The 23,917-nt window shown below is 32.1% G+C and overlaps 1 protein-coding gene across 6 annotated transcripts in view; it reads right to left on the bottom strand.

The window, feature by feature from the left end:
• Positions 1 to 23,917, bottom strand: part of LOC122505964 (neurobeachin) — a 170,280-nt gene extending 146,363 nt beyond the window's left edge. For all 6 annotated transcript variants that reach the window (XM_043617873.1, XM_043617878.1, XM_043617879.1 and 3 more), the window contains exon 1: positions 23,580 to 23,917. In XM_043617873.1, the coding sequence (XP_043473808.1) occupies positions 23,580 to 23,786 (207 nt within the window). In that variant the 5' untranslated portion in view covers positions 23,787 to 23,917. The remainder of the gene's footprint in view (positions 1 to 23,579) is intronic.

Below are 23,917 nucleotides of genomic sequence, written 5' to 3'. Positions count from 1 at the left end.
TCCATCCACCACTTTACTCTAACCAACTTATGGAAGGGTAAAATCATTTTAAATTGTGCAAGTTTCAAAGATTCCTTATTAAAAATACCTATCATAATTACATTTTTAATTTAAAATATTATTATACTTTGAGAATATAAGAGTGAACTAACATTGTAAATTCAGTATTATAATTTTAATTATAATTGCAACACGAGTTTGTCTGCAGCCAACTGTTTATTTTTCCGAAAAAGAACTTTCAGGTCTGTCTATGTATGATAAAATTGTAGAAAAAGAAGAAAAGTTGAAGAGAATGCGTATAGAGACGCGAATGCAAATTTTTTTTCCTTCCCAGTATCACGTCCTGAATTCAAGTTTCATTTCTCTTTAAAAGATTATAGTCCTGCATTTGAGGGAGTCGATCCTATCCACAGCCATTCGCATTCATAGCTTGCGTGACCACCCTTCTCGAGCGGAACATAACCCATCAACGGAAGTATCGAATTAGTGGCCGCTTCCGTTAACTTTCCTCCGCAATCTCTCTGGCACTGCATTTTTTCATTTCGCTCAACACATTTCCCATTCTGGAGAGAAAATAAATTTCTTTATTCAATACCCTTCCCCCATCATAATAACGTTATGGTTTATCAGTAAAAATCCAATACGAGATTGAATTCCAAATGAAAAAAGTGGAATTACTGATTGAATCTTTTGTTATATTGTCATGTCGAGCACAACAATCTTAGCTTTCTAACTGGTTACAGAATTCTTCAACCATTTAAACTGAAATTCATGTCATTCACTTTTTGTTGGATTCTTCTATATAGTTTTCTTAGTTTCAGAAATGGATTTATCATAGATCAAAATTGTTTGATCAAAAGATTAAATTAACTTGGAGGGCTTCTCTAGAGCCCTCCAAGAGCGTGTTGCAGCCAGGATCTTTAAGAAAATATGTTTGGTAACGCTTCCAACTAAACTAAATTTCAATTCAAGAGTAAAAAATAGCAGGATTAATAAGCAAAGAAAAGTGAATTGGTTGCAAAATGAAATGTTGAAGAGGCAAGGATAATTTGCCAATTTCAAGCATTTCCATCATGAACTGTCCAGAAAATGTTGAAATAAGACAAATATATGCTGTGCTGTTGCTGCAAACTTAAATTAGTGGAACCAGTCTGATATAGCAAGTTAGATATGTTTAATGGAGTATGCATATGCATCCTAGTGGCCGAACGGGATTGCACTTCTTCTCGGAGTGTTCACTCAGTTTCACGCTTTAGCAAATGTATTTCCATATTTATCCGGATTCACCTTCTCCAAACCGTAAACCAGCAATGAGGACTACAGTTAGTGTGTATGCACATCCTTTTGTTTGGCTATACTCTGCGAAATAAACTCGGTTAGAAAATTTATCTCATTTTCCGAAATGTGGAGAACTTTGTTTGCAAACTTTCATTCAACTATGCAATCTTCGCCTAAAAAGATTCACAACATCAGTGCAGTATTTATTGTAGGAAAAAACCCTGTAATTTTTCAGAGATGAAATTAACAAGTAGGTATATGTATGTTGTACCAAAAATTGTCATACTGAAAGTCAACTTTTCTTATACAAACGCGTGCTTAACTTGCGCTGCGATTCACAACTGGCGCTTTATTCAAACGATATTCCTGTAATATAAATCACTAGAAAAAAATGAAATTTCGGTGTTTGTGGAAACTTTATTTTTTCGTGCGCACCTGATTTTTCTGCTCGGTATTGATTTTCTGAGACGCATGGGCGCACTTCTGTGATACGATGTAAATTGGAGTGTGACGATGCGAAGCACTCAACCCTCTTTCCACTATTTCTAGTTAATACTCAAATCTCCCTATATAAAAACTGTCACGATATTTTGTTAGTGTACCGCGAGTGACTCTGCCTAGCGCAACTCACTAGGTTCAAATGGGATTATAGATCAATTCACCCTTTCATGAAAATCCTAATAACCGGAAATGTGATTAATAATAGGATTATTGTTGGTACCTACCGCATGCAATCTGATATCTAATTTCTACGCACGTATATATGCAACTACATTATAAAAATGAAGCTTTTTGTTAGTAATACTAACAATTTTAATACATTAATTAATACCTATAACAAAATCAATTTGTTAATAACAAATTTTCAATTACCATTTAATCGATGCGTGTGTCAAAAAGAATTTAAAAAAGGGTTTTTTCTACAAGTATTAGATACGTTTTGTCGACAAGTGGTTAGCTGACAATTGATTGACAGTTTATCGATGAATGTTATTTCTCTTCAGAGTATTGATAATTTTCATGAAAAAGTCCACTTCAAAGTGTCAATTAAAAACTGTTGCAAAATTGACAAAAAAAACAATTGGTACATTAAAAAAATTACATTAATCATAAGTAATTTATAAAATTGTATCGTAGACATAATGAGGGAGCAGGAGGGTTGACTTTTGCGCTCATGTTGCGAACATAACTTTTTGTCCTACCTACGGATGAAAAGTACGTAAACTGAGGGCACGAGCACGACCGATCTGAATAATACAAATGAAAACACAGAAAATGCATTGGGGTGTACACTGGCAATGCGGATTTAAATAGATGGGTTGCTTGCCGAGTTGTGACCGAATAGGCTGCTCATTTTGAAACCAGGATTTTTCAGTTCATTATAATTCAAAGAAAAGAAATGAAGCCAACTAAAAATAAAATAAAATATTCTAGTAAAATTGAGAAAACAGATTCTCATGATAATGTATTTTTCTAAAATACTCTACATTTATATTGTACTGGAGAAGAAATGGATACGTAATGTAAACCTTTTTGGATATGAAGATATTGACTTGTGTATCAAGAATGCGAATGTACGTGACAAGAATGTCGGTTCACTGATCGGGGCATCGTCTAAAAATCTATATATGTAGAGGAGTAGAATGCAGGTACAAGGAGAAGAGAATGCCACTCATGCCACTAGGATATCGTCCACTTTTTTGGAATCTTCTTCTTCTTCTTCTTCTTTTTCTTTTTCCCTTTCTTTTACTTCTTCCCTACTCATTCTTTTGTGCCTTTTTCTACTTCTTACATCCCCCAACCACTCTCCAAGCAGTCTTCCAGCCAATCCCACACAATATCCAACGTGATTTCTCGACTTCCGGTACTCTTATTTCATTCTATCGTTTTGTTCTGTTAGTCGCTCTTGGCTCTAAATTCTACAATATAGTAAATCAATGGCGGAAAATGGGTTGAAAATTTTTATGAGAATTCGAAAAACTTTTTTTTTCCACTTCTCATCATTTTGAAAAAAATGAAAATTTCTAAAAGCTGATTTTAGACACGAATAACAAAACATTACAGCAAAAAAGAAGATTACAGAACTTTTCTGAGTTCTTTTATAAGTTTAAGTTTTGTACAGTAAGAGACTTTAATTCGAACAAAGGGAGAAAAGAAATGAAATCTTCAAGTGCAGCTGCGTAAGACTCGCCCAGAGTTGCAAGTACTCGAAGCCTCGAGAAATCTTAAAAAAGGATTTCATTGTGTGTGTGTGTGGCTTTATACCGCAGGTAACAAGGCGACTTAAATTTTTGAGAATGCTTGACGTCAAAATACCTTCTTTCTTCTTCTTCTTCTTCTTCTTCCTCTTCTACTTTTGCACATTATCTTCCTACTGTTGATTTATGTGCGAGTTCCGCTTTCCACATATAGAGTAATTTTTAGAAAAAAAAAAGAAAAATTTCTAGGATAAAACTCAAAGAAATAAGATTTTGGAAAATCCTGTAGTGAATTTTATTCCTAAAAATCTTTTACGACACAGTAAACTACAAGACTAGCACATTTGAGCAAAACTTTTTTAAAGACTTAAAAATGGTGTTGTCAACTTCTCGGGCATCATCTGTTTGCTTCTCTTATGAAAGTGCAGCCCAAGCTTTCAAGGAAAAACTTTTTAGGTTCTGGATGTTACACAAGTTATACTGAGTTCGGCAACCAAGTGGAAATTCTTTTTCGAAGAGTAAGACGAATAAAACCCACTTGAAGAAGAAAAAAAATTAATAATTTGACTAATAAAGAAATTCTTCTGAAAACTTGACTCAAATTTAATAACAAAATGTTAAATGACATCATGTTCTACTTTAGTTAAGAAAATATTGCAAATTAAAAAGTATAAAAAAGAAAATTTTCCATTATTTGAAATATGCCCAGTTCGAGAATTTGCAAGTTACGAGTAGAATAAATTATATTCGAGACAAGATCTATATTTCTGACTGGAAATTTTCAACGAAAACACAGTTCTTTGGCATTCAATGCGAATTTAGCGACGACATATTATGCAAACCGTCACCTCGAGTATTCCACTTCAATACTACGGTCTGCATTACTGAATCTCAAATACTGCTGATGCGATAAATAAACTCGAACACTGATGTGCCATTTGCTTTTTTCAGTCGAATTTTTATTTTTACTAGACTTGTCGATTATTGACTATTTGCCGAAAACATTTATAATCAGGGTTGCCACAGGTCAGGGAAATCAGGGAATTCAGGCAAAAGTCGTGGATTTTTATTAAAATTACTGGAAAAAAATTCATTTTTAGAGTTCCTAAGAAAATTCTCAATTTTTTGTTTCTTTTTTGCTTGCTTCATAAGCTATGAAACTACCACGAATTCTAATACGAAACCTTCAAAAAAATTTTCTATTTCTGACAAGAATGAATTTTTTAATATTATTTAATTATTTCAAAAGTTTTAACGCAATCATTTCAAAATAAATAACAAAATTCTTTGCAAAAATCAATTATTTTAAAAAGTTTTTCGCGACTCAATAATTTTCAATATTTACTATTTTCATAAAATTGATCAAAAAATTTAATTATTAAAAAAAAATGTTGATACAATTTTACGAAAACATTCAATTATTTTCATAAATAATAAAATTTCATTTAGGAACTCGAATTAATTTCATCGCAGAATTTCAAATTACTTTTAATACAATTTTATTAAATAAATTTCTCGAAAAATGCAATTAATCTTAAAAATTTTATTAAGACTTGACGAAAGAATTTAATTTTAAGAAACATTGAATTATTCAATAAAATAATAAAATTAGTTGCAATAATTCAATTATTTTTATAAATAACTTTTAATTCGTCGCAAAAAATAAATTATTTTCAAAAATTATCTTTCTAAATAAATAGCGAAATTCTTCTCAAGAATTTTAATAAAATTTTTGTCAAAATTTCAATTATTATTTAAACAAACTTTAATAAAATTTTTTACATGAATCCAATTATTTAAATTTTTCTCATCAATTAAATTATTTTTAAAAATTTCAATTAAATTCTTCAAAAAGTTTTCAATTATTTTCAAAAATTGTTATAAAATTCTTTAATATAATAAATTTCAGTAAGATTTTAATTAAATTTCTTAAAAGAAATTAAATATTTTCAAAAGTTGTTAATAAAATTCTTTGTAAAAATTAAATTTATAGTTTTTATTTTCTAATATACATATATATATATATTTAACTGAAGATTTTTCAAATAATCGAAATTTCATAAAATTAAATTATGAACAGATGGATTTGAAAATTCTCAAAGAACTTTTTCAAAAATTATTAAAAATAATTGATTTAAAGAAGAATTGTAGTTGAAAATTCGAGAAACTGTTTATTGAATTGAAATGATGAAAATAATTTTGACGAAGTTAAAGTAAAAAAATTCTTTTATAATATAAAATAATTATTTTATCACACAGTCATTTTTAATTATTATAATGAAGAAAACTATTGCTCCGATTCAAAGACTCGGAGTGATTGATTTCTTCATGTTTTATAATAATTCCCACAGTTGTTGAATTTAAAAAAAATTTTAATTAAAAATTTTTGAACATCTTAATTCCAATGAAAAAATAATACCTAATAATTAAATATTTATTTAAAGAAGAAGCTTTTGATGTTTTCGAATAATTTTACAATTAGAGAAATTACTAAATAAATGTATTAGAGAATTTTTTTGAGTATTTAATCATTGTAAGAGTGAATCGGAATATTTTAATAGATTCAGGGAAAAGGGGAAAATTTTATCTGGAAATCAGGGAAAAGTCAGGGAAAAGTCAGGGAAAAAGAAAGTTAAATTTTTGTGGCAACCCTGATAATGTCAAAATTGAGTTTTGCAAAAGAAATGGCCTTCATTTTGTTTGTTATTGAATCAGGTCAGAATTATAAGGAAGACCTGAGCAAAATTAGAAGGACTAAATAGGGTAGGGTAAGGTTGGTTCTTTTAAAGAGTCTAGTAGTGGAGAACAGGAGTAGAACTGCTTCTAATTCGCGGTGTAAATAGAGAGTTGAAAGAGGACCCTAGAAAGAGAAACGACGTGCAACCTGACGCTGCTCCACGTTGACGTCACTCAATATGCTACATGATGCGTCTCGCAAAAGTGCGGTTAAACTCTGTTGCACTTTGTCAAATACTATTCGTTTCAACACTCATTTTTTCCACTTTCTAACAAGCGGAATCTATATATTCTTCGCGAGACAACTGTCAACAGGATAACAATTTAAATAAAAATTGCTTTAAAAATTTCCATCATTCTACATCTATTTATAAAATCACGTCAACATTACAAATGTTAATGTTTTTATCAGCATTTAGAATCACATTTCCATTTATCTCACAAATGCGTTTGCATCAAATAATATTTATGCAGGGAATGAAAAGCCATAAAATTAATGAGCTTGCATTAGCGTCGAGCTTTGAAACTCAGGATGTCAATATCAAAATTACATTTTTGTACATCGGATTTTGAATCGACTGTTAAAATGTGAATGCGAGTAATAATCCTGATGAACACAATATAATAGCACTCTATTGCCTGCAGACTGTTTCGAAAATTTCGAAAATTTTCTATGGGAACGACGGTAATAATTCAAATTTGAATTAATAAATAAATATTCAAACTTGGAAATGGAAACCGAAAAGGCGAAAACAGATAACAGATCCATATAATAATGGAAATATAGCAAATTTTGAATCACATTGTTGATTTGCGCTCAACGAACATTTCTTTCTAATAAATAGTAAACATTCTTCAATGATGAAAGTTGAAATGGTTTTATCGCACTCGTGATATCATTGATGCACATTGATGCAAAGGCAAACTTGTTGTCGAGAAAAGAATGCTGCTGCTATTAGAAAATAAATCTTTTGCACTAACAAGTTTAAATGACTCTAGCAAGAGTGTTTGAGATTTAAGTAGAAACAATGGAGAAGGAAAATTAAGGTTAATAAAAGTAAAATCTACTTTTAAACTCTGTGCAAAGTTTATGTGGAAGTTTTCATCGATTTTTACTTGCTCTAATTGGTTATTTTTGTGTTTATTTCTACAGAAGCATTCTAAACAGTAACTTTTATATCAAACTGTTGCTAAAGATATTATACATACATAATTCGATTGGCATAATGAATTTCAGTGAAAATTAAGGAGGGTCTGTTATTTTCCGTCGCAATATGGTGAATATAAATTACTTTACTTTTTAATTTTGGCTCAGCTAAATTACGAAGAAAGACAAACATTTAAAAAAATAAATACGAAAATATCTATTTTAAAGTGAGCAGACTGGGGTGGGCAACGTATGAATAGCACACTTCCTGGGAAATTGAAACGTTCTTTATCCGCTTATATAACTACAGAATTCCGTTTACCGTAAAAGTACCAAACGAGGTAAGGGTGATCATTGACGGGGGCAACGGTTAGAAGAGATCGGAGATAAACTCCGATATAATAATATATCTGCTATAAAATGAGTGGAAAGTAGAAAGGTATTCTGTACAATTTAGATTTTACTAGAATTTAGAAGCTCAACTTGAACATTTCTTTTTATTTCAAATAAAGAAAGAAAACAATGGAAAATCGATTTTGAGAAGTCACTTTTTAGAATTAATTTCCATTCTTCGTTGCAGATGAGTTACTTTTTTTAATACATAATACCTAAAAAATAAAAATCTCTGCCACTAAAAACGTTAATTTAAAAAAATCATAATTTCCTTAATTCTCATTTAATGGCAAAATAAAAAATAAGGGCTGCGCTTTCTAATATAAAATTCAATGTTAAATAAATAAACAATTTAACTGGAGATGGATATTTCTACTTTACAAATAGGTATATATTTAGGTAAGCAAGTTAATTAAAATATTTTGAAATTGTAAAAGAATTTATTTTCTCATTCTTTCTATTTGCAAATGCAATGTAAATGCCAAGAGCTTAATCCTTCGTGACGACAATCCTTAGGCCATAGAATATTATGCCCACAGATCTCGGAAACAAATTAAGGCGTTTACAATTTGTGCTTCTCATTGTTCTGTTAATGAAAATGCAACCGAGTATAAACCCTGCCAGCTGACAGTTACCGCAACAAACATGAATTGTCTAACTGTCTTTAAAATAAAACTAATTCAAGGCAATCAGAGAAAAGCTTTAAATTAAAAAACGAGGAAAATGAAAATTATAACTTCATTAATCTGTCGACGAAAAGGAAATGACGAGAGAAAAGTAAAAATAAATAGGAGAAAACTATAGAAGGAAAGAAGAGGAAAGAGAACGAGAAGTGATATGAGATGGACTGGAATGGACCATTACTCTCTGCTTTCGAGGGAAAGAACGCCTGCTCGAAATCCCGGAGGGCGCCTATTGATCTGACTAAATCTCTTCGGAGATTTCCTCTGACCCGCATCGATGTTCCATCCTTTATCTTCCCTTTTATTTGGCATAATTGTAAATGAGCGCTTCGGAGCGAAACTGTTGCCCCTTCTTAGTTACTTACTATCGAAACCCACATTTTGTTTCACTCCTAAAATTACTGCACAATATCATTTGAAATGAATAGCGAAGACTAGAATAGTTTTACGGACGAAATACAGTTTGGTGTTTAATGTGGAATGAGCAGAGCAAACAATCTAATTATCGACAATTCTGAATATGCCACCTTTGGTCAGATAATGTTGGGTATCGATTGCTAGGATAACCCACCCATACTAGCGTTTATCCAATAACGCTGGTATCCAACTATGGTCAAAATGTGGAGGCCAAGTATGTGTACAAAGGAAAATTAATTACAAAAAATGCAGATCATGCACAATATTGTTTACATTACATTACTTTTCCAATTTTTCGGTTGCAAACAATCTGAATTAGGGCCCACCTCGGAAAATATTTTCTAGGCCAACATTTCGAATGTTGGGTCGCAATCCGTCTCGTTGCCTGATAAAGCCCGATAAGACGAAATGTTGCAATCTCGATTCTCGATTTGAACCCTTCTACTTCTCACGAGCAAGTTTCTCTCCGGGATGAGAAACTCCTTACTGGAAAGTTTCTTTCTGCAAAACTTATATAGACATCCTCTGAATGTGTCTCGAAATAGTTTGCCTCTCACTTGTTTTCTCTCCAGGAAAGGAGGGGGCGAAAATACTCTAAAGTCACAAGAACAAAGTTGAAAATGTTCCAATTTTAATGTTTAATATCCAGAGTAACACGAGCAAAATGTAGAAACTTGAAAAATAATCCATCTCTAAAAATGCATTCGTCCGTGTGAAAAGATGACTTTTCTTTTCTTTTCTTTTCTTTTCTTTTCTTTTTTTTTCTTTAATTGGCATGTCATTTTATGAATATAATTATTATGTGCATGACGTGTAATAAAGGATTGTCTCACTGAAATTGTCAAATCAGGCCAAGCTATTGCAGATTTGAGGAACCGAGCGTCAATCATTCGCAACCGCAACTCCTATTTTCTGACAAGAAGAGATCGCGTAATATTTGAAAGGGTCGAGATACCGACGAGTCGTAAGATGAGATAGACAAGATAAACTAATTCTTAGTAAATTACAAACTTAATAATTAATTTAGTAATAAATTAAATAAATTTTTATTATTTATTCAGCAGATGGACGTGACATTCTCAAAGTTAGTATTCGACTCACATGAAACCGACATATCGTTTTGAAATTCCAATTCCGTACGTACCTGAAACAAAAAAAATACATTTGTTAAAACCCTTTATATCACTGCCACAACATGTTTTTAATTAAAAAGTGTTAAATTAACAGACATTGATGTTCGTTACATACGAATTCATATTGACATTTGCATCAGAGGAAATCTTTATCGAGAGCACTTTTTCAAACATTGATTTTATTACACTGGAGCAAATTTTATTTTCATTGTATAAAATGAATTTATTTCGAAAACATTTTCTCTTCTTCCTTGCGTTAAATGAAATTATTTTTGTTGCGTAATGGATTTTAATTTGTTATACACGGACATTGAACGAAAGATGAATTGTACGAAATGAAGGTTTGTGTGTGTGTGTGTGTGTGTGTGTGTGGGAAAGAAGGATACTTTCAAAGGATGAGGATCATCCATCTGCCCCTCTTTGACTTTTAAGGATCTCAAGACAGGTGAAGCATTGCGTTGGACGTGTGAAAAGCATTTATGTTGAAACGACGTTTTTTCAGAAAAGGTGAAGCTTACGAAACGGCAGCTTCGTCATAAAGCCGCGACAGAAACGATTTATGATGTTGCCACCAACTCGACGATTTACTTTTCATAAATTCTGATTCTTTTACTTGCTCCAACATTTGGATTTAATTTTTTACACTCATCCAAATTATTTGAATACAAGAAATTAACCAAGTTGATACAGTGATAAACTGGACATAAAAAATGAAAAATATGTTTCATCGGCCTAACGCTGTTGAAGAAAAGAAAAAGTGTATGTGTGTGTGTGCCTTAATGTCAAGAAATGAAAATTGTTCAGGGGATTGAGATGTTTTTTCAAAGGGACGCACGTAAATGTGAAAGCTTACAGGAAATTACAAGTGTAAGTAGTAAGACTCATTCGTTAGAAAGCAATATTAATTGCCAACGACAGTGGAAGCATCGTATTAATTCGATCAAATAGCAACTGGGGATTGTGGTTGACAATTGATTCTACATTCCCTGCTGTCCCTTCTGATTTAAACCTCGTGGTTGGATGCTTTCATAGATCAAGCGGAACGTAGACATGCCTCATCCCGTCTCGTCTGCGCTAGGACAATCCACTAATGACTCTTGGCAAAAGAGTATTAGTCTCTATTTAATTGACTGTCAGTTTGCATTTATTGGCCAGGTAATTTGAGCGAAGCATTCTGTATTCATGCTTTCGACTAACGTGGAAAATAAGATTATGCCGTGAAAATTTTAAGCTAATTAAAAATTGTGAAACGAAAACTGATTTGCTTAAAGCGGAGAACTATTTGGTTGATGCAATGAAACTGTACTTTTCTCAACAATAGTGTCACAAAGCGCTGCTCTTACATTGGACAAAGAGTATAGAAAAAAAATTGAAAAGAAGTGAAACACTTTTATAACGATGTTCATTATAATTTATTCTTTCAGAGTAAGATTCTATCGGATATGTATCAATCTCAATGTGCAACAGAAAGTCTCATTCGAGAATTCTCCGATAATGACAATAGCGAAATTGAACAAAGAGTACATCCTCCATTCTCGGTGATGTGGAATTTTCAAATGGACGCAGATCATTGAAGACGTTATATCAGGTCTTGGATAACGAAAATCAATACCTGAAAAAGATAGTTTTCTGTACGATTCAATGAATGAATACCTTCAGTTGTTTATTTCCTTTATGTAAGCATCAACATCACCGAGAAATATTTACAATAATAGAATGTACCTTTTGAAATGTATATTTTTTTCTTTACTTTTTTCAACACTGAGGGAAATGTGGCAAAAGTCGTAAAAGCGTACAAAGTATAAATACTAAAATTTGGCAATTCCATACTGACAACTGAATTTGACACAAATTTCGCGATGATTTATACTTCTCTCATTAACGAATTATGTTTGATTTATTTTAAAAAAAAAAAAGTGTCTATTGAACAGTCTACATAAAAAATGACTACATGTACGTTTCATAAAGTATGCATATTAGTTTGCATTTTTGTTTCTTTATAGAGGAAGATGTCGCATTGAAATGAATGAAACTGAAACTACCAGCAAGCTCTGTGAAATGAGACTTCCAGAGCATGGCAGCGTTATTAACTTTCCCATACATTACCACTTTTCTATCACAAAACGCAAGAAAAATAAAATATTTCAATGCTTCTGAAATGATGAAATATACCAAAAGTAAGAAATTCGTCAATTTATTATTATTGTTTAAAACCAACAAAAGATTTTGAAAAATGAAGTGGGTGCCACTTTCTGCTTTGCAGTTTTATTTATATATTATTTTTATTATTATTAATAACAATGATCATTATTTAAATAAACTTCTCAAGCTGGTTAAGCAATACATGTTTGTTTTCTTCAATAACGAAGAAAGTTCAATTTTACGCCATAGGATTTCATTAAGTTCAATTATTATAAGTTTTTGAACTATAGTTTCATGGAAAAGTTGGACTTTCGAGCTCGTCTTAATGAAGATTATTCAAAACTGTTGAGCTTCAAAATAATTAAATACAAAAAGAAAGTAAAGTTTTTTCTAGAAAACAACATTTCTCCCAACATGGCTTGAATTTACAATCAATGTTGTATTAGTGAATCAATACGATGAAGTAAAATTTATGTTTATACTCTTTTTTCTTAAAATGAGCTATGTTAACCAAATTAAAATATTATTAGAATGGTCTTAAATACTTGAACTTACAGTAAAATCTGTTTGAATGAAACTCAAATTAAAAAATTTTTTTACAGTAAAAAACGTTTATTCAATATGCTGAAACAATATTCTGGAACTAGGGAATAATAATCAATTCTTAAGAATTGATTATTATTATTATAATCGAGTTCTTTACTGAGAAGTAGCCGTTTATCGGGAAACCTGAAATATTTCTAGACTTGGGATGAATAGACACAAAGGGAAACAGATTTAGGTTTATAAACTGTTTATAAACTACATAACCCTTTTTTGAAATGTTAACCGCATTCTAAAAAGTCAAAAGTACTCTTTGTCAGTTGGAACACGACACAAATGTGCAGCGTATATAACGAGCAGATGAGAATATCGAAAAATCAAACAGCTTATTGTAGTCATTGTTAGTAGGATGGTGTTGAGTATGGACGTAAACGCTGGTCGTAACATTCTCTACATTGGAATGATTTTAGCCGGCGTTATTACAAGGGAATCATTGTTTAGAACAATAATAATGCACTGCATGCCTTCACAGCGGAATTTCCACATTTTATACGAATAAATCAAAAGTTAATTTCAAATCTACCTTTTCGCAATAAGTACGTACTCAGCGAAACCTCATAATAAATATTTGAGACTGCATTGTTCAAAATATGCTGCGGATTCTTTCCGCTTCCGAATTTTTCGATGCTTCAGATTCATAAGGCAAAAGTATAGAGCAAGTATAGAGCAATCCAATTGAGTTTCAGCAAAATCTTTTCATTGAGAAAATTCCTGTGAAAAGAATTTAAACCACAGACAGGAACGAATTTCTCCATTGTCGTCAATAGGAGCAGAAAACTTGATTTTTAAAAGAATTAAAGTTCGATTTTTGCGAAGCGCCACATAGGTACTGAGCGGGCATTGTCAAACACAATAGACGGTTTTTCCTGAGCTACTAACCTCGCACCTTCTGCCTTACGAACAGATCTTATCGCGAGGGAAATTTGAACTTTTCTTATATGTATTTCGATTATACTTTATATTACAATCGTTCTGCAAACAGTTTCGAGAAATATTCAGATTCCGTAGAAGGTAACAATCAATTCAAAGAATATATCGGCTATTCAAAAGTGCGATATGAATAATTCACCATTGAAAATGAGATAAAGAATGCAAAATACAGACTGTAATGGGAATAATAATAGATGTACGCAACAAGCAAAAATAAATCGGAAGTTAAAATGCTATCCTTATTTGAGAAGCGTAAATATTTCTGAAAGAACCAAATAAACTGATTCTTCAAATTTTACTTGAGACTTCCCATACACATTTCAAAGAAACATTATTTGTTTGTTTATGAAATAGTCATGAGAGTCATTATGATGTAAATCATTGGCGACTTTCAGTAATTCTCAGGTTGCACGGGTTCGACTAACAAGAATTTTGAACATGTTTAGAGAAAGTCACTGACTAGACTGAAGTCAATGAAACTTTGATTAATTGAATTTTACAGGGCAGAAACAAAGAGAATTTCACTGCGTATGATGATGACCGTATAAATGGACCTAGATAACTCTCGTATATCAAGTTTTTTAATTATATATATGTATGATTTTTTATTACCAAGAATAACAGCGGGTTGGACGAAATAAACTCAAAATTCTGCAAGCAAAAACGATAAACGAGAGACGGCAGTGAGGTACCTGTTATTGACGTGTGTCGGTGTTATTAAAAGAAAAAAATGCCTGCTGTATGCAGCATATTATGACGTCGTCAATTTGAAACGAGTATGGAAACCCGTGTGCTCCAACGTTATCTATCACCATTTTAATACTCTTTTCATTTGGCGTTCTTTCATTATCCATTTGTGTTCGCGCGTACCTATTTCTCATTTTCCCTTGTATAACACGGCTGTGGAATTAAACAGAATTTCCTGAGGGGAAAATTTCCGCTCGATAAAATTCATACCTAATAGAATGAAACAAGAAGTCTGTCGTTACGTAATAAGAAAATGGAGTGATTTTTGTCGCAACAGCTAGCGCGTAATAAAATTCAAGCTTCTGAAATGAAACGTCACTAATTTAATTAGCTGTTCATTTTCCGACAGCAAAAATTCCATCGAAATTAATGTCTGCGAATGAGCGTTTGCGGTTCAAACAAAATTTTAACTCTAGAAAAAGAAAGCGAAAGAGAGAGAGAGAGAGAGAGAGGGAGGGGGGGGGAGGGAGGGAGAAAAGAAGAGCGTTAACGTAACTAATTATGGAAAATCAAAGAGAAGCAAGTAATGCAGTTTTCATAAAGCAACGATTCACTCTTCTATTTGAATTATACGAAATGCATATTTCCTTCCTATAATTTCATCCATATAAAACCAGAGCGTGGGAACTATTTCCTGCAAGCAAACTCGTACGTGTAAATAAAACTTTTAATGAATAAGCCGGTCAAAGGAAAATTTCGTAAAAAATGAATTTCCAAAGCTTTTGATATTTTGTAATTTATTACACGACAACAATTTATAAGAAGAATCTAATCTTTTAGAATAATATGGGAGTGAAGAAGCTTTTGCCAATCACTATTATATGGACAGCTATTTTTTAGCTATGACACCAAAACATAATTATTAGCTGAGATAGCTAAGAATTAGCTGTAATAGCCAACTTTTTTCTCCCTGTTTGAATATTACATTAAAAATTCCATCTCTTAAATAAACATTACAAAGACTGTATAGGGAAATTAAATTTATACAACTGAGTAAACTTTATTCATCTTGTTCAAAAACCCTTCGGGCGTTGCGATAAATAATTTAATTTAATATGCTGAAAATCAACTGCAGTATGACCCTATATATTATTCAATTAATTTATGCATATTTACCTGGGCATTCAAATGATTTAAATTCAGAGACCTTCACGGAAATCGAATTTGGATTTCGTTATGATATGTTATAATAAAACGAAATTATTAATGTACACTGGAGCTTCACTTATTTTCAGTCTCACTTATTTGTAGTCGCACTTATTTTCACTATTTCCAGTCTCACTTATTTTCAGCTAAAAGGTTCTCCGTGCGTTCTCATTGGTTGATGTTAAATAATCCACCAATCAAATCAATTTGAATGTTACGTTTCAGAGTGAAAATAAGTGCGACTTTGCCTTTCAGTTTGTTTTGACTTAGTGAAAATAAGTGAAGCTCCAGTGTATTTTGATTTTGATTTGGTAACGAAACAAAAGTCCATTCCACTTTAGTTTTGTTTGCTGATATAGAAACAAAAGTCAGTTTCTATTTTGATTCTGATACAGTAATGAAACAAAAGTCTACTTCAAATTACATTCGGTTTTCTTGTGGAAACAGAATTCGATTCGAATTTCTACTTCTGATTTGGTATTGAATAAAATTTCAGATATTCATATCGTAATTAAAAAGGAAAGACTTTTGATTCAGTAATCTGAATTGAAACTAAATAAAGACTACTTTTGATTCTAATACCCATATCCGAATCAAAACAAAAGTATTTTTTAATTTTGTTTTGATTCCGTGACAGTCCCTGTTTAAAATAAATTGAATTGATTGTAAATTTTAAGTTGAATGTAAAAATTATGGCATTTACATTATAGTATTACCACCACAAAAGTACTTTTTTGGAAGAGTCTCAAAGAACCTGTTGCTGCGGGCATGATTTTTGAAATTTTTTAACGAAAAGTTTGCAAGTTACTTATTTAATAATTATACTCAATTTAAGACAACAAAATGCTGAAACAATAAATTAATTTATTTTATGAAAAAATAATTAAACAACATACGTTTTGAGACCGTTTTGACTCGTGTAACCCATTAACGGACATGTAGTGGGAATGAAAGGACCCTTGAAATGCCTTGAAATGCTCTCTTTATCAATGCTAATGACACAGGTGCTGGCATTGATACTCTTATGCAGCGATTTACCGTCAGAGCTTTGACGCGTTGCAAAATTATGCAGCCCCTTACGAATACACGCGCCACACTCCACCGCCAACCCTTAGTGTCCCTTGGCAATAAACTTTCAGATTGGCGGGCAGCTTTGGTTCAAGTCACCCATCACTGCTGCATACGAAATTCTTCGAGTTAAATTTCCAATCAACTCTTCTCTCTTACTTTTTAACAATTAAAGCAAGAAAATGTTTTCTCCTTATTCAAGGCATTGATTAATCTCAAAAAACTAATCAGTTAAAAATGATTTAAATACCAGTTATTTTTACTGATTGTCCAATAAAAATTAACTGAAATTCTCCATGTGCGTAACACCAGTATATAACTGATTTTCAGTGAATTCTCACTGATTCTAATCTCAAGAATAGAGTCGCTGATTCTCAGTCAAATTTCACTGATTCAGATTTAAAGGGTGTTCGATTGTTAAATAAAATATTAAACATTATTAAGAAAAATTTTGTTGGATAAAATATTTTCAGCAACAATCACAAAAGTTCGTTAAAGCAAAACGAGTATTCCAATTGGCACATTAATAGTAACTTGAAAAAAGAAAGAAAGTTACATTGAAAGTTACAAGTAACTTTTAGTAATTCGGTTACATTACTATCCAACTCTGACAAATTTATGCACCATTTGCATACTCGGCTAAAAGTATTTAACTGCACTACACTACATTTTTATAAAATTTATTAGAATTTCAGAAGCTTTACTTGAAAAGTTTTCAAGTTTTTCAAGGACTTAATGAAAGTTGAAAATATTAATAGATTATAAAGATTTAAATGAAATTTTCTTTCTATCCCGTAAAAAGAAAGTCTTAATTTAAGATGTAACAGAATTTAACATTATAAATAGGTGAGCTGAATTTTAGAATCGACTTAAAATGAAATTTCAATTTAATTTTGTGTACAACATAAAATGCGTAAGATATGTCATTTTTAGAAAAGCAGACACATAAAACACTTGAAAGAAAATTGTTATGCTGCAGAAGAAGAAAAGTTAAACATAAACTTCCCGTTTAAACAATTGTCGAAACTTTCTAAAACTACGTACAAATGTATATTAAAATATAGTTTAATAAGTATTTAGTTTATTTGCTTTATAAGCAGTTTGTGCAAGTAATATTTGCAGTACATAAATGAAACGTAAACTATCTATTCAGACAATGTTCTCTAAACATCCTACGCATAATTAAAGTTAATTTGAGTGGTTTTGAAAGCCATTTGAATGCTGTAATATTCACGTTTAGAAGTTGTTCTGTTCTCACAACACTGTGTACATGATGATATCTCAAAATCTTTTCTGACAGCAAGTTTTTCGATAGCGTCAATCAGTATTGAATGCAAACATAATGAAAAAAAAAATTTGGAAGAAACACATAATTACGTTGCTTAAATATCTAAAAATCCTGTGGATTCTTTAGTTGGTGTGTAAAATGGTCTCGATGGAAACATCCCTTTGGAGCCGATATCTTGTGATAAACATATACTCAAGCACTTTGAAACAAACATAACATCCAGCTTTATGTTGTTATATTCTTCCCTCAGGTAATGCAAAAGTCATAACCAACAAAAAAAGAGAGAGTGTGTTTATATAAAAAATAAAAATATATGGTTGACTGCTCAAAAACAAATTCTCCACGCCTAATAGTTCTAATTATAAAAACTTTGTCTAAAGCAATAGGCTCAAATAATGGTGTCTGATAAAGTAAAAGGCCTGCGATGGGATATTCAACTGTAACCCACGAGATTGAGAAATAAAAATTTTAGTACACTTTTCAACGAGAAATAAAAACGAACGAGACTCATTGACGCAAAAGATCTGGGGATTTTGACATTTCTTGCACCGCTTCGAGTTCGATAAAGAACAGCTGGTGCAATTCTGTGCCGCTTTTGAGAGTTATGGCCAATTGGATAAAGCCAATACTCGTAAACTGAAAAAGATGCCATAGCATTGGTTGTAATGCGACCGAAGAAGTTCATGGCTTCTATGTACGTAAAAACGATAAAGCAGGAAAGAAACATTTTTCTTTGCGAGAGCTTGAAAGACTTGATACTTTATTTCTCAAAGATCTTTTACAGATCGTAAAACGTTTCTTTCTTTACCCACAAAGATTTTTCATTTATTTTTATTTTTTCAGTTTATTAAAAAGAATACATTATCTACATCTTTATCCTTTTGAAGAAAGGATGCACAATACATACTAGGAGATGATCATCCTCTTTATGGTTTTAAACTTCATTAATAGCTCAAGTTCTCAGGTATTGTTTCAAATCATTATTCAATCATTATAATATAAAATAATAAAGGTTTAACTAATTTGGTCATTTGCATATTTTGAGTTTCATGCTAGAAAGCAACTACTTAATGAGAACTAATTTTGCCAAGTCGGCTTATCTCGAGATAGTTACAAGCAGAGATGTTACAAGATAGTTTGTTTGCGACATGAGAATGTTAAAAGTGTGATACCTATGTTGATAGCAGTAAGTTTAGAGTAAACTTATTTAAAATACAAAGCTGTCATTGACCCAATTGTCAAGCATTATGCTCCGGCGATGTAAAAAGATCACATGGCTTCAATATATTCTCCTGGCAAAATAATATATCACTGCGTAATATACCGAAACTTTGAACATACATTACATTCATAGCTCACAATGCGCTCTTTCCTTTCCATATAACAATTCATCTTACTTCCTGAATCAACTTTTCAAGCTTTTGAAATTCTTTATAATATACGTACAGTACTTGAACTTTGTAAATCAGATGAATTCAGTGCTAACACCATGCGAGTGGGCTGAAAAGAAAAAGAGCTGATAATAATTGTTTAATAGTAAATTAATGTCACAGACTTTTGCACCTTACTGCCTTTTCAGTTTTCATACGGGAAAAATGGTCGACAAATTGACATTATTAGGGACCAAATTTGGTATTATAGTTATGATGAAGCATACCTATTGTCAGGCAAAAATTTACTTAAGGAAAAATGTAATAATGTTTATGTCATTGCGATAGTTGGAATAATTATCCAACAATTAAATTGCACTCATTGAAAGAGAAAAGAGCGGAGATTTCTGACAATTCGTAATTACTTGTAAGACAATCCGAAACATAGAATTTCTTGAGTCAAGCGGCATTCAACACACGAAGATGTTGAATGTCTCATATATACCTGAGAGGACATCTCCTTTAATTAGAAACTGAAGCAACATTGTCGTCTACACTGCGCATTCAGTGAGGTAGTAATTTAGTCCAATAGATTGTATCATAGTAAACATACATAGGGACTCCTTTCAACTAGGTTAGAAACTCCAATTGAACATGATGTCTTTCCTTAGATCCAATTATTGCATGCTCCAAACCAATGTAAGACGATGGCACTGAGGAAGCCTTACACTCGTATTAATTATCCGCGCACGGAGACACCTCTTCAATTTAGTTTCATCATTAAGATGATAATTGCGTTTTTCAATGTAATAATCAATTCTCTTTAGAATTGGTTATAGAGAAGTAAAACATGGAAAGTAATTTAGCACTGAGGTGTAATTTTTCCATCAGTTTGAAGAAAAAGACAAACAAAATTCCCTCCTTTCATTTTGAAATGTTCTTTCAGTTCAGTAAGTTTTCTGGGAGTGCGCGAGGGTGGTTGGATAGTGAAGAAATACGAGGCACCTTAAAGGCTCCCAGCTCGAAGATCTAGCAGTGGTTAAGGGGAGGTTATCGCTTTAGGGCAACTAGTGCAGAGCAAACATATAGTACAAGAAATTCGAAATGAGGTTGTTGTGCCATTTTACGGGAAACAATTTTCAGAGAAGAACCAAGTCCTCAGTTGCTTTCCAAAGATTTTGTCTCTAAATAGCTATTGATTTCTCGTAAAATTCCTTTCCAAATATTATGCACTCATTTCAAGCTTTATTACTAGCACTTTATACAAATAAGTGCACTTTCAAATCAAGTGGACTCAAGTTCGGTAAAAACTCAGCTGTGAAACGAGATTGAAGTGATTTTGGTATTTTCAGTCTCGGTTGACTGATGAAGTGAGCTGATTACTCTTTTCCGACATGTTATCCTCGTTACAGTGACGTTATCAAAAGCATTTCTCTTCGACACTAAATTGCCAAGTACAATGTCCGTCGCGTCGGTTCAATTTGCACAACATTTTCAAAGTGATGAGTGAAAACAGTTTTATTCAATTTAAAAAAATTAAAATATGTTTACTGCTCTTTGTATAATACTTTTGTACAGAATTGACCGTAAAGCTGAGCAAAGAAGAACACGCCAAGAAAGTGTCGAGTTTGAGAAATGAATCGGCTTACTTTACGGATCACAGTCGGTGATGTAATGCGGCGCTGCACGAAATTCCACTTTCCGACCTATAGAAGAACGTTGTTGAAAAAAAATACAAAAATTGAAACCTGAACGTTTTTTCACACAGGCAAATAAATGTAATTTAAAAAAAACATCAATTCTACAGCTTATGCTAAAAAATAAAAAGGACAACCTGGTATATAGTAACAACACTTTGAGTTTAATAAATTGAAAACATTTTTATTTCAAGAGTATAGCGAACCCTCAAACCCCGCTTGTGTTGAAAGGATGCAATAACTCGACAAAACTTTGGACAAATGTTTTTTCACAACTATGCAGTACATTTTCGCTAGGTATTTTTAAAATTTCAGAGAGAGGGCTCGACAATAAATTATCATAAAAATCTTTAATTCCAATCGATAGAAAAAAACTACTAACCTATTTTTAAATTTCCATACTCACTTTTTGAAGCAATCGAGTGCAATTTTGTTTCATCTTAAAGGTTCAAGTTCTGAATATATACATATACTTGTTCTGTCAAGCTGGTTATTTATTTATTTAAGAAAAAATTGAGTTGTGGGACAGTGTAAAAATTGTTTCTATGTGAATAAACGTTGAGCGTGGAAGCTGTGGAAATAAGCGATTGGCCAGAAGGGTGTTTTAAAAATTAGAGCAATTCCTCTGCATCTCCAGGTTGGGTTCGTCTAGACGCATGACGGAACGAAAACAAACACAGTGGGCAGATACACAGGGAGAGCATTTAGAGTTTATTTTGAGCCGAGTTTGAGATTCTCGTCTGTTTCTCTTTTTCTGAAGCCTAGGGGGTTGATATGAAAAATGTATGCCGGGATTAGCGCGAGCAGGAGGATTGGCGTGAATCTGTCTTTTTCACTTGCCTCGAATGGTGCGTGCAGCACAGAAATGGAGGGTTTCTTGGAGTGAAAGAAAAGGGAACCCCAAGTCGACTAGTCCCTTACAAAGCGATTTCCAGTCAAGCAAGAACTCATTCGCCGACCTAAGTACGGCTCTCGAGAATAATTCCTCCGACGTGCAATTTCGAATTCTCATTATCGACGCTTCACATTCAATTTACCCCACCCAACTGCTTCCAGTTATCTATTAATGCTGTTCCCAAGTACTTCTCAGACATTACCTTTTAAATTCTGATGAACATTTATTGGATATATTTCGAAGAAGCATTTCCAAATTTTTACCATCAATATTTTATCAAATGTTCTTCTTACACTGCAAAAACGAGTGTGTCTTGTACATTATTTTCGACTATAATTCATAAATAAGATACTTTTTGTGTCTTGTGAAGGAGACGCTTAAAGTTTATTTATTTAAGACCTTTTATCTAATTTGAGACAATTAGATACGTACCTACTCGGATGTGAGGACAAAAGTGTATCTCAAATCAAGATATCCGTTTTTGCAGTGAATAAATAATAAAAATCTTTAAATGGGAAGAAAATTGCCACATATTTCTTCAATATTATAACAATGGGCTATTTTAATTTTGAACTTGAAGTTCTATGAATCTGTAATAAATTCTTGGGTCAACCATTCTTTATCTTGATCTGACTTGATCATCATATTGCATCTGGCATTTTAATTTCTAATCTCTGACTTTAAAATTATTCTTATTATTATAGGGATACAAAGTATTTTAAAAATTGAACGCAAATATTACAAATTTTGCAAATTTTTAAAATCTGAAATGTTAGAATTACCAAGAGTTATATACTTATATTTATTTTTTCGTTATTTTAAATTTATGAATTATTTAATATAAATGTGGAAAAATTAATATAAACAATAATGTTATAAAGTACATACCACTTTTTGTGTACAAGTTTTATAAAATGCAGATTAAAAATTTTTATACGAATACAAATATTAGAGAAAAATCAAGAAAAATTAACAGAATTAATTTTTATTCTAATTACGCAGGTATGTGAGTAACTTTACTAACTTGAAAGTAATTAATTTTTTCACTTCAAAACTAAAGTTACGTATAATTTTTTAATTTAAAATTATCACTGAGAGAAATATGGGTGGTAATATTTTGATGGTAAAGAGTAGGTAGATGTTATAGGTTAGCATAAAAAATTAAAGAAAAATATTTGTTATGACACCCAGTACAATATATTAAGATGTTATTCTGTACAATCTGGATTGTATCTGATACAATCTGTCTGTATTTGTATTACTAAAGATGGTACCCCGTGCAGTCATTACGTGACCCTGTAACATATTTTTACCTCAGTGTAGTTAGTTAACCAATACAAAAGTATATCTCAATAGAATATTGATTTTTAATCTTTTAAAGGTTGCCCAAGTCTACCCTTACTTAAAAACGCCTGAAAGGTAATTGTGGAAATGAGAAAATTATTCTTTCTCTTATCATCAGGCTGAACACGGATCACAGATATTAGATAGAATTAGAGAAAAAAGAAATCCAGATTGTTTTTTAAACAGTTTCCACCTAATGAATTGAACAGGGCATTGAACAGGGGTGAAAGCCCTTATTGGTAGCGGCCAATAACTTTAATGAGTTTATCCGAAACATTGTCTTGAATTCATCTGACAAGAGAAAAAAAAGGTGAAAAATATCCTTAGTTAATGTTGGAGGTGTGTAAGAGGATTAAAAGCTTACCGAGGAAGCTTTGAAGTAGACGAGACACTGTTTAATGACATCCATGGTATCGCCGGTGAGACAAAAACTGATTCTCAGATGACGGCCTTTGGTGCCGACTACCGAACAGAGTTTAGCTTGGACAAATGGATTCTGTGATCTCGAAGAAGCAGCCAGGAGAGGTGGTTGATGAGGAGCGGCGCTCATTAGACACTTCAACGAGTCCATCTCTCTTACCACGTTAATACCCCGTGGGTTTCCCGGCCGCTGAAAGGGGTCACCGAAACACCGTCCGCATTTCTCACTCGAGCCGCCTCTTCACGTACATTGCAGAATATTCCCAATCCCGTTCACCTCAT

This window comes from Leptopilina heterotoma, unplaced genomic scaffold (genome assembly GCF_015476425.1).
Source record: "Leptopilina heterotoma isolate Lh14 unplaced genomic scaffold, ASM1547642v1 Lhet_381, whole genome shotgun sequence".
Taxonomy (NCBI): domain Eukaryota; kingdom Metazoa; phylum Arthropoda; class Insecta; order Hymenoptera; family Figitidae; genus Leptopilina; species Leptopilina heterotoma.
This window is presented reverse-complemented; position numbering and strand designations above follow the sequence as displayed.